General features: G+C 42.4%; 1 protein-coding gene across 12 annotated transcripts in view; it reads left to right on the top strand.

Annotated features, from left to right (window-relative positions):
* KIF21A (kinesin family member 21A) overlaps positions 1-12,816 on the top strand; it is a 725,937-nt gene that overhangs the window by 103,824 nt on the left and 609,297 nt on the right. For all 12 annotated transcript variants that reach the window (XM_069229749.1, XM_069229747.1, XM_069229752.1 and 9 more), the window contains exon 2: positions 11,268-11,490. In XM_069229749.1, coding sequence (XP_069085850.1) covers positions 11,268-11,490 — 223 coding nt within the window. The remainder of the gene's footprint in view (positions 1-11,267; positions 11,491-12,816) is intronic.

Raw genomic sequence — 12,816 nt, 5'->3', positions numbered from 1 at the left:
GAGATGAAAACAATATTTTTGCTATTAGAGTTTGTTTTTATTTCGACGAGAACCTGGCAGCTCGCCCAATATTGGACCTTGATTTAAAAAATAAATTTAAAAAAACATGACAAAACAAGTGTTGACACTGTCAAAACGGCACTGTTCTCCCGGAGTTGACTTTAACCCCGCTATTGGTTCCCTATAACTTGCGTTTATCCATGCTTTCATGTGCACACCAACCCAAGTGACCTGGTCTTTTCATCATCTAGGCTCAAAGGTAATGTCAATATTTTCTTTCTAGATGTTTTCTCAATGAGCAGGCATCTGTTGCCAACCCCTCCCCATTTCTAATGAACTCATTAAGCAATTTTAGAGTTTTTAACCACAAAACAGAAACAAGAATTCATCAAACGAATACACAAATGATGAAATATTTTATTTAATTCACAAATGCACTGGACTGCTCCCATGAATCAATCTGAGCATACAAACTTAGGGCCTGGTTTGGAGTTTGGCAGATGGAATACTACTCCTGACACATGACTGATAATCTGTCAGCCTTATTATAGATGCATTATATCCTATGGCACTCTTATTATGTTTCAGGGGATATCACTCACATTTGTGATGGTAGTATTCCATCTGCCTAAATCTCAATCAGGCCCTTAAATTTTAGCCTCTGATTTCATATTTCTTCCCCCTGAGTAAGTGTTGCAGACCCCTATGGTTCCCTGGACCATAGGTTAAGAACCACTAGTCTAGAGGATCGGTTGGTTTGTGCTTGATATTGTTTCTCTTGCCTTTTCAACTCCTCCATTTATCCTGTAGACTGAGATTGTTTGGTGTCTTTAATTGTGCTGTTCTCCCTCACCTAATAAAAGGTTTGAGGATGATTGGTACTCCTGCGTTTTTTTTTTTTTTTTTTTTTTACATTGTGGATGCCCAGTTCTAGGATCTAGGTGGAGTATGCCTTGTGACCCATTCCAAGATGGTTTTTTGTTTTAAAATGTGTCTTTTGGAAAATATTACGCTTCAATCGTGTTACATAGATTAGCTCCAGATCGTCTCTCTTTCATGAGTTTTTAAGCACTTTAATGTTCTGTGATAATAATTGGGTGGCTGCTCTGGTTGTGTCAACTCTTGATGTTTTAGCTAATTTTTTTCCTGAATGATATAGGCTTGCCACCCTCTCCTGTTTCCTTACACAGTGACTCTCTAAAACGTAAACCTGGCCTTATAGTGATCAAGACTCTCCCCATCGTTGTCTATAGAGCTATGAACAAAAAAAAAACATGCAAACTTATTAAACTGGTTCAATTGGTGTGTAAAAGGTTTCAACATACATGAAAAGCTATGTTTTCCCTCAACTCCTCACTGACCCCCAATTTTGGTTCACAGTCATGTTTCAGATCACTGATTTCCCACCCTTTATAGCTTCCTCCGGAGTTACTTAATAGTCTGACAAGTAATTAAGGTCTTTGCTTCTGTCTGCTGTTTCTTCACAATTACTTTTCTCTTTGGGATTTACCAGATCTGTTCCGGGATGTCTACCCATAGAGCGTTGAGCTGAAGCTGTGTTTCCATTTATTTATTGGGTCTGTTATTCCATTCTGCTGGTTACAACTTTCAGCCTCTCATTCACCTTGTGAATAGTTCTGCCCCAGCCTTGCCATGTGAACTTTAGGCCAGTCCTAAATATCTACTTAAACCCTTCCTGATGTTTAAGTTAATGTGTTAGCAACCTCATTTTTTTTCTTCATTGTGATGTCATTGGAGCTTGTTCTTGGTAAAGAATAGCGGAAGGTAAGCCATTTGGCTATTACTTCCTTGGATTTTGCCCCCGGTTTTCGAGAGCGTCTCTGACATGAGAAAGGGATGGCCTGTGCTTAGGAAGTATGTCACTGTTAGGCTCTGCCTGGCTCTGGGAGTAGCTCTGTTAGAAACGATTCATGTATCTGCTGATGGGGGTGGGATGGTCTCTCGTAAATCAGGTTGGAGTAATGTTGTCAGGGAAAGGAGAGCTCACAGATTTTCTCCTCTATCTGATTCGTCTCCTTTGTGCCCAAACTGTGGCATGAACTGAGGCCAGCAGTTTATTGATAAAGTGAAACTGCTGGGTCATTCGCTGGAGATGGCTTCTCTGTTTCGTCACCTAGAAGGACAGATAGTTTTTTCAGACCCTTCTAGCACTCCTTGAGGTTGCCGCTGTATGTCCAACCACATCTTGCTGAATTCCCACCAGTTGTACCTCAGGCAGGAAAGTGTCGCCCATGGTGATAAAGTGTGCAAGACTCTTGTCTTCCATTTAAAAGGGAGAAGCCTCACCACATCACGTTTTTCTCTTCTCCCTCTATGTGGATGGTGAAGGAGGGCTCTCCCGACCTACTCCACACTGGGTTCAAGCCCATTCGATTAAGCCCCCAAAATGTCTCATTGGCCTACTGGTATGGAGCAACCTGTACATTCAGAACCGTATTACCCAGTGCATCAGGGTAGGAAGCTAGAGATTGAAGCCTGATCTCTGGCATCCTGCAGTCTCGCAAAGGGACCCGACTGCTTGTCTGTCAGTTCCGCTCCTACACAGCTGTCCCAGACAGCCCCCGATCTTGCACAGACACAGCGTCGCCCACATACACTATCTTGGCCTTGCGGCACATCCTTGGGCTTTGGTGAATATCCGCCTTTCTTGATTACATTTGGTGTGGCCTTTTCAATCTTCAGGGCTCCGATGATGGAGTCTGAGAAACCCCATGCCTATGTGTTTGCCAGATGATGATGGGTTGGGCCAGGTATGGTGATCAGGTACAGAAGCATGCACTTAGGCACCTTGCCCATCACTCTCTTGCTGGATGTCCCAAGACCCTGGTATTCTGGGCATTGTTGTGTTGTTTCATTGGGGTTCCAATTAGGATTTAATTGTAAGTGACATCAAGTATTTTCATTTTAATTGCAGTCTATGACTTAGGAAGTATGTGATGTGTGTATGCCTTAAATTCTCAATGAAGTACACAACAAAGTGATGGGCAGGATGCTTGAATTTATGTCAGCTGCTGGTAACTACTCGGAGCCACATCCCACTGCATGTTATTTTGCACACCATGCCACCTCAGTTTAAATCCAGCCATATGCAAATCACTATTGACCCTGCTCTGATGGGGACAGTTCAGCCTGAACTACCAGACCAGTTCCACCACGGTTTTGTATACTTCTGTGCAACGCCTTAAGTGTGGAAGGTAAGACCAGATGTGGCCTTGGGCTCACAGTGCCACTGGATCTAAGCTACAGCCAACTGAAGAACCCCAATCAGGGAAAAAACAGTCTTGGTTTGCTTATGTTCAAGGATGACCTATCGTATCTTGGCAGTTTAGGCTGGACTATTCCGATTAGAGCAGGATGGGTGGACTCAAACTGAGGTGGCTTGGTGTGCAAATAACGAGCAACAGATTAAATCAAGCATTACACTCATCACAACTTTGTACACTTCTCAGAAACATTTAATATAATTTTTTTTTTTTTAAATCACTTGCCTTCTCCGCTGCTCCTCTGTCCCTCAACGCTCCTCACTGCAGGCATAGGCTCCCAACCTGCCCTGCGCCAGGCAGACTGAGAGCCTGTGCAGGCTCTCTCCAGGCCAGCAATACAGTTGCTAAGCTGGAGAGAGCTTGAAGTGCATGTGTGTTTGGCCGGCTCAAGACTGCTGTCCAAACACACATGCGCTGTGAAGGGGGAGTGTTTGAAGAGGGAGTGCTGAGCACTCCCCCTCACTGCACGTCACCCCTGTGGCCCCGCCCCTTTCAAAGAAAACGATAATAACCATAGCTTATTATCATTTTCTTTAAAAGGTTTTGCTGCTGCTGGTGGTGGGGAGGGGGTGCCCAAACGGAGGAGCCGCCACTGATTGTAGACCAAGATGTTGATTCCTTATTGGATTATATTTCTCAGACAATCAATAAATCAAATTATTTGTTGAGCGCACTACTCACCCGAAGGGTCTCAAGGCGCTGGGAGGGGGGTGCTACTGCACGAAGAGACAGATCTTACGGCGCATCCTGAAGGTCAGGAGGTCTTTGGTCTTCTGTAGGTTGGCGGGGAATGAGCTCCAGATTTTGGCTGCGGGGTGGGAGAAGGATCTGCCACTGGTTATGGTACGGTGGATGCGAGGGACTGTTGCGAGGGTGAGGTTGGCGGAGCAGAGCTGGCATGTTGGGATGTGGAAGTTGAGTCGATCGATGAGGTCGGCCGGTTTGGTGTCGTGGAGAGCTTTGTGAGCGTGGATTAGGATTTTGAAGGCAATCCTTTTGTCGATGGGTAGCCAATGGAGGCCCTTGAGGTGGGCAGAGATGTGTTTGTGGCGAGGGAGATTGAGGCTGAGACATGCTGAGGCGTTCTGGATGCCCTGGAGTTTTTTCTGGAGCTTGGCCCATGTTTCCACGTAGAGGGCGTTGCCATAGTCCAGTCTGCTGCTAACGAGGGCATGGGTGACCGTCCTTCTGTTTTCTACTGGAATCCACCTGAAGGTCTTGCAGAGCATTTGAAGGGCGTTGAAGCATGAGGATGAGATGGCGTTGACTTGCTGGGTCATGGATAGTGAAGAGTCTAGTATGAAGCTGAGGTTGCATGTGTGGGTGGTTGGTGTTGGGGGTGACCCCAGGCTGGGTGGCTGGCCAACAGGAGTCGTCCCATGCTTAATTGTTGGGGCCGAAGATGATGAGATTGTATTTTTCGAAGTTCAGCTTGAGGTGGCTTGCTGTCATCCGGTTGGCAATAGCGAGGAGTCCTGTGTGGAGGTTGTTCTTGGCGGTTGCGAGGTTCCTTGTGAGGGAGAGGATGAGCTGGGTGTCGTCCGCGCAGGAGACGATGTTGAGGCTGTGGGAATGGACGATGTTGGCTAGCAGAGCCATGTAGATATTGAAGAGGGTGGGACGAGTGATGATCCCTGGGGGAACTCCGTCAATAGTTTTGGTGGCCTTTGACCGGAACGGGGGGAGACGGACTCTGTGTTCTCTCAGGGAGGAAAGAGGTGAGCCAGTCCAGGGCTCTGTGGTGAACTGGGGCATCACACACTAAGTTGCCAACTATAATCAAACACTTCATCTATCAAAAAGTGATTTATTGCCAATGCTATTTTATTCCCTTTGAAATGTTTTTTGGAAATCTGGAAGGAATGACCAGAAGCAAGTGGGGCCAGAGTGTTGGCATGTCACATATGTTTAAAATAGTTTTGTTTAGTGGAGTGTGAAAGGGTGGGGGTCTCTTTTTCTTTTAGTGCTTAACCGCGATTGATCGCCCCCTGCTGATCTGTGCGCCACATAGATGGCACACAGCGAGTTCACCTCGGTGGTCAGCAGGAATACCCAGACATCCCCTTGCAGGCAGATACAGCACTGTGCCTGTCTGTCCCCCTCTTCAAACAGAGACTGCTCACTTCCTGACAAAGACTGTTGTGTCTTTCAGTAATGCTCAGTCCTCAGTGCAGGTGGGAACGAACTGTCCGTGTTGGCACCTGTGGTGAGGTCGTCAGGACCATGCATTTCCCATTGTCATTGGGTGCACCCTCCAGGTTTATTCCTGCCGTATTTCGCTAGGCGTGCCCCCACAGTAAACTGAGACATTGCGCCTAATATATAATGCGGATCCCGGCCTCCAGCGTCGGAACCATTCAATCTGCAAAGATGTAGCACACGTCGAGGCATAGGATGAATTGATATGTGGAAGATAGTCTGCTGGGATGTATAATTTTATACCTTGGCTCAACGGAGAATCAACGCAATGCGGGGTTGGAATATCGGTCATTGAAGTCACGTGAAATGGTATCTAAAACACAGGCACAGATCTTTATTGTTCTCTCTGCGCTCTCGCTCTACAATGTTTCCTGACCTGGAAGGCAGCCATTAATCTGGTCTGTTGCAAATCTCAGATCAGCATTTTCTCTCCCAAACTGAAAGGCAGATTGCATTATATGTATTTCTGGTAGCCAGCGTCGACGAACACTCTTCTCCAGTGTTCTATTTTAATGTTGTATTTTTTAGCTGGATTACTATCGTTGACCTATGTTAAAAGTTCTACGTTTTTTATGCCCTTGGCACCGCTTTGTTCCACCTTGGTTCCTATTTCATTGCTGATTGGTGTCAGTTTTTTTTTTAAAGCAGAGGTATGAATGACTTGCCATCTTTTGCTGAGCATGCATACACTTTGGTCACAGTTTATATAGCTTCAATCATGCATAGACATAAAGGTAGAAGTGTGATCGGTAAAGCCTTTTTTCATTATGGTATGCTTAAAGTGGTGGTAACTGAGCATTTAATTTCAGACTACTTTGTGGACAATGTAAAGTTGACTAAAGATGGTAGTATGTGGGTAAAATCACAACAAATAAGTAGATAATGCATAACTTAAAAGCAATATTTGGTCGGCATCTCACTTGGGAAAAAATATTTTGCTAGCAATTTCTTCAGTGTATGCAAATATGGAAAGTCGATAAATAATCCGTTTCACTCACAATTCTCTGGAGAAATTGTGATTCCGTACTACAAATGACATTTCACAACATATAGGCAGAAAGTGGAGAAATATATTCAAAATTCTGTTTGAGAAATACAACAAAAATAGAAAAAAAGAAGGCCATCTTTTTCTGCTACTGTACAGTTTTCAAAGTTGGTCAGAAGAAATCTTTTGTTTAGTGACGGGTGAGATGACCTTGCTCAAAACCGTTAATGATAAGATGTAGTAGAACTCTGGAGCAAACCATGTAAAGGGCTAAGGAGATTTTGAAAAGCCTTTAATACAACGTGGGTGCCGTTTGACTGTAAAGAAATCTTCCAGTGCAACTGCAGTGTGGCCTTTTCATACAGCGGTGCATCTTTTAAAAGTGTGTAATCTTATTAATATTCAGAGGCATAGGATGCCCCTGGTTCTATTTTTTGGGTGTCTGATGGGGTCGTTTTGGGCCGGACGATTGTGTTCGGTAAAGACCTTATCGCTCAGATAACATTTCTGTCATAAAAACATGCCACTATGGAGTAACTTTTATTAGATGTTTAAGGATTATACTTTTAAATGCTAATGTATTGTGTTTCCGACTATCCTAATTCAATAATAGAAATAAAACCCATTGCACAGACTATTCCAGATAGTCTTAGAATAATTAATTAATTCAATGAATGGCACTGGATTCCGGTGCTGCACACTGCTTTCTCAACCACCTGGAAAATTAAAAATAACATTTGGTGGCATTAACATTAGAAATGTTCTAGGAAAGCTGGGAAAAGAGAGCAAGTAAATGGGGTATGTTGAGGGTAGCCAAGCAATTTTCTGTCTATTTATCAGGACGGGAATATGTTCTCAGTGTTTAAATGTAAAACATATTACTAAATAATCATAAGTCTGTTTCCTTCTACTTGACAGTCTGTCTGTTGACCACTTCTGTAGACCTGGTTGGCTTGCAATGGGGTTGCCTAGTGGCCGTCTTTCGATTGATCACTGCTGTCCAGGTGTTTGGTTTCTTGCTGTGGGGTTGCCTTTACGCAGCAGTATCTGTACAGCACAAACCTAGTTGGAGGCAAATGAGGGCTTCTTGTTGTTATCAGATGTGAATACTTGCAATAATGCCCACATTATACTTTTTTATCATAAAAGAATAATTAAATTACAATATTACTAACTTACAATTATGTTGCGCTTCACAAAAATACATTGATCACTTGAATAGTTACTTAAAACGTTTTTAGGAGTGAAAAACAGGACAGAGTAAACGCGTATTGACGTTGTTAAAAGTTAATGCCCTTCAACATAAAACAATTATAAAACATTATCCATGGATAAATAAACCATTGTCTTTGTTGGTGAAAAGTGAACCATTCACTTATTATGTGTGAGTTTGCTCCTAGTAACATGCATACTGTATTATAAATAAGCCCTTCATTTTCATATATAAAGTGGAAAACTAGTCATAAACATAGTATGTTTAGATTTAATAATAATACACCAGTCCTCTAAAATTAAAATTGTGGGACCGATTAGTAGAGTCGATTTGAGGTCCGTAATATTGTTTCTAAGAGGATGAAAAATGTACTGTGCGCCTGCTTTTCTGCCACACTACTCAACTCTACAAAACTCTGCAACACTCCACTCTATGCCGCGCTACTCAACTCCATTCTGCGCCACTCAACTCTCACCACTCTACTCGACTCAGCCACTCTACGCCATTCCGCTCTGCAACACTTCACTGCACTCTGTGCCACTGTACTGTACTTTATGGCATTTTTGTTCTTTCTATGCCATTGTACTCTGTGCCACTTTACTTTACACCACCCCACGGCAAGCCACTCTGACAAGCAACTCTACTGCACTGTTCTACACCCTGCTCCACTCCACGCCTCTCTTCTCCACGACACTCTACTCTTTTCCACTCCGCTCGATGCCACTCCACTCTGTGCCACTCGACTCATCTCTTTGCCACTCGACTCGACGCCATTCTGCTCTATGCCACACCACTCTGCGACACTCCATGACACTAGACTGCATTTTGCTCTACTCTACAACACTTTACTCCACTCTACTTTGCCACTCCACTGTACTCCTCTCCAGGACACTGTACTCCACTCAGCGGCACCCTCCTCCGTTCCACTCCACTCTCTGCCTCTCCACTCCTTTCTATGCCACTCCACTCCCCTCTATGCGGCTTCACTCCACTGTGCCGCTCCACTCTACACCACTCTATGCCACTACACTCTACTCCACTCCTCTCAATGCCACTTCATTCCTCTACCCCACTCCTCTCTATGCCACTTCATTCCTCTAACCCACTCCTCTCTATGCCACTCTACGCTGCGCATGCTATGCTGCCCACTCTATGCCGCACCACTCCACTATACGCCACTTCAGTCAATGCCACTCCAGTCTATGCCACGCTGAACAGTAGCCTTGCCGGTGTACATCATGGCTAGAGTACATTGGTAAAACAAGTAGCCGTTACCTAGACAAGACCTATTGCCCAGTTGGCTTTGCCATTGTTTTTTTCCTAGCAGCTAAGTAATGATTCCGTGCAGTGCCAGATATTTTACTTGGTGGAAATTAATTCCAGGTTAACTGAGTTTTTTTGCAAGATGACAATGAAACAGAAAACACGTGTATTTTTCAAAAAAGCAAAGCTGAATGTCTTTAACTTAAAGCGGCGGATTGCAGCTCAGTAGGTACAGAGACTTAGCGGTGGTATGCGGCATCATTGTTGAGAAGGAGCATACTGTAAACTGCTCAGTGAGTCATCAAGTACCCTGAGTGTGACTCACCAGTAAAGTGTGTGGTAATGTAGCTTAATGAGTTAATGTGTGTACTTCGGAGGCAGTGTAAAATGCATACTTAAAATCCGTGTGGAATAAGAATAAAGAAGCAGGAATGTTGGGTCCTATGCAAGATTCCTCAAAATCTGTTTATTATTATTTTTTCAATCTTACATCACATTAGGCATCTTAAAGAATGGAGCATCACTGAATATACACATATCTTTGACAGCACGTTGAGTAAAACAGTGCTGCAGGTACACAGTTGAAAATTAAAGCTGTTTTAGATGGAAGAGCAAAGAAATGAGCCATTATGTGTCAATGTGTTACCAATGGTAAGGCAGTGAAATCGTATAATAAGGACTTGGTGCTTCACTCCAGTGGTATAATGTGCCTATTTTGGAGGTGCAAGAAGACAACTAATAGGAATATGTAAACAAGGAAGGGGAAGAAAACCGGGGGAGGTAATGAGATCTCCAGTCGATTCCTGCATCGGAGGAAGTGTAGCAGAGGAAGGAGGTCTCCAGGACAATGCACATCCCTCAACGTAGTTCTTTGCAGCGGGAGAGGGGGGACAATCTCCCCTTTTCGAATGGATCAAACTTGTGGAGGACGCGGAGCCTGGGAGGCTGAAAGCATAAGTATTCTAAGCAGGACATATAAGTTTTAAGAGGTGTCCATATGCGCCGGAACTTTTTGTCCATAAAATAATTTATGGGTCATCTGTTCCATTGCCATGGTGTGCCAAAGCTGTGTGAACCAGGCCTCTATCGGAGGGGCGTAGAGGTTCTTCCAGGCTCGGGCTATGAGCTGTTTAACAGCTCCAGTCATATGACATGTGAGATGCTAGTCTGTGTGTCATTGCTACTAACAGTGTGGGGCGTATGCCCAGAATAATCGTGTGATAATCTGCTGGGACGAGAAGCCATGGTAAACCATTCCTTTGTGGATGAGCCGTATTTGCTTTTGCACCTTCTTTTTATTGGTCCCTTCCTTTTGTGGATATTATGTAAATGTTTTCTGGGTAAGTTGCCCTGTTTCTTTATATTTTAATGGAATCCCTCAGTCATTGTTTCCTGGCTTTTGTGTACGTGTTTCAATTGCTGTGATGTAAAGAAGTACCTAGGTACTAGGTAGAAAGAGGAGGAGGAAGCCCTTTCCTCCTTTAGTTCATTGTCACTACCCCAAAGACTAATTTATGGCACCCCATTAGATGGACCTCATATCTTTCAAGTGACAGGAAGAACATCAATGCCCAAGTAGTTGTTACCCCATTGCAACCGTACAAGACCAGAGCATGGTACATACTCATGTCTCAACCTCTTCCTTTACCTCCATGCGTCATCACAGCCAGTCCTCCCATCGTTTGAGGGAAAGCAGTTGAATAGCTGGCCATGCTTAGAATACCCTTGTTCACGGCAGCAAAGCCTCTCTTAGGAAAGAGTTTGTTCAAAAGTCTCTCAAAACATGGGTTCCAATCAAGTAGTTGATACAAAGCTGTAAGTCACGCTAGAGATTGGGCCAGTTCCCTGTAGGAGTTTTCATTATTTAGAAGGAAAATGATTTAATCAAAAAACAGAAATTATTATACCAAAAGAGGATTAAAGTTAAGCCTGGTCATTCGTGTTGTACTGAGGGACATTATTGGTAGACTGGGACATGCTAACTTTTGAGTTAACTTATTTCCAAAGGTTAAGCTGAGTGTTTATATTTTCAAAAGACTTTGCTGCGTTGAATGCGGGATACAGCTGATAACTTAATGTGAGCTTTTAAAGTTTTTTCATCATGTTGTTAAAGTGCCATATTTTTATTTGTTTTGTGATGTAGGGTCTATATGGTAGAAATATTATTATTTTATTGTTAAAGCTGACAAAAGAATATATTTGATTGTTTTTTTAAATAGCATTTTTAAATATCTTTAAAAGCAGTTACGATGTACATATTAATTTCTGATTTTCATGTTCCTTGTGTGAATGTGTACATGATTGCACATGTTTTTTTTTGCAGAATTAGACCACAACTTGCCAAAGAGAAGATTGAAGGATGTCATATTTGTACGTTTGTGACACCTGGTGAACCGCAGGTAGTGCTTGGAAAAGATAAGGCTTTTACATTTGACCATGTCTTTGATATCGAGTCTCACCAAGAAGAAATTTTCCAGCAGTGCACTGAAAAATTAATTGAAGGCTGTATCGATGGCTACAATGCAACAGTTTTTGCTTATGGACAGGTAAATCATTGTAGCTTTATTTGAACTATACAAGAAAACTAAAGTTTCAATGTCTATTGCCTACATGATGGTTAAAGAATTAGGTCATAAAGCTAATACACTTGATTTATTACAGCATCAAGAATACTATGTTGGCCACAGAATGTGTGCACAGCACAGAAAAAACATTGATCAAGCTACTTTTTCTTCCATTCTATTGTGCAGGTCATGTCACTAAGTAAGGCATATTCACAAACTTTAGTCTCTACTGTATTTAAATTCTAAATAACACATCAGATTGGAGTACGTTTTCAGGCAGAAGATGAATGGACTCTCTTCTCTTGTAATTTTTGTAAATCAGTTTCTTCAGCCACAGTAGTCTTTCCTGGGATAGAATAATAGATATAGATTTATACAGTGGGGGTCGCCACTGTGTAGTTGGGTAGGTCAGAGTTGCATTAGGAAAGCCATTTTCTGTTTTCTTAATAACTTTGACTCAATTTGACAAATCTGCACAAGGCTTTCTTAAAAAAAACATCTTTCATGTTGGCTCTTTCATGGAAAGTTTTCGCAGATACATCAACACAATATTTATCTATCGTGCATGACAACCAGTCCATTACTAACAACTTTCTTTTTTAAAATATTGTAATTCTTTATGGAGTAATGTGAATAGCAGTATCATTGAAGATGTGATTAGTGATGTCATAATTGATACCATCTAACCTCGGTAGTGATGTCTGTTATAATATCAGTGGTAATAAGCAGTGTATGACGGGGTGCAAGTTATAGATGGTTCTGGTGATCTGGTGAATTTCAGTGTTTTTGTGTGTGTGTGTGTGTGTGTGTGTGTGTATATATATATATATTCACAAAAAAAAAACAAAGGTTACAGGAACATTATAGTTATGTTCATATTTTACACACACAAAACCATAGAAATTTAGCTGTTATAATTAGTTATTTTACGTAACTATAACTTGTGCCCTAAGGTAACTATAACTCACTCCCTCACCATGCACAGTTTTCTCATCAATAATTTTACTACAAATGTTACATTGGTATTATCAATTATGTTATAGAAGATGTCATTAGTGATGTAATATCCAGGGTAATTAGTGGTGCCTGGCGGGAGCACGAGCTGTGGTTACCTTAGGGCATGAGTTATAGTTAATTGAAATAACTCTAACAGCTGAATTTCAGTGGTTTTGTGCGTGTAAAATCTGAACCGAACTATAACTTCCCTGTAACCTTTGTTTTTTTAGTGAATTTCTAGTTTTTTTTTAAAAGTTAAGTAAGATGCCCATCACAATGCATGGTGGGCAGGGAATTGGAGGCCAGGCTTAA

The sequence above is a fragment of the Pleurodeles waltl genome, chromosome 4_1 (assembly GCF_031143425.1).
Source record: "Pleurodeles waltl isolate 20211129_DDA chromosome 4_1, aPleWal1.hap1.20221129, whole genome shotgun sequence".
Taxonomy (NCBI): domain Eukaryota; kingdom Metazoa; phylum Chordata; class Amphibia; order Caudata; family Salamandridae; genus Pleurodeles; species Pleurodeles waltl.
Note: the sequence above shows the minus strand (reverse complement) of the source record. Positions and strands in the feature narration are given on the sequence as shown.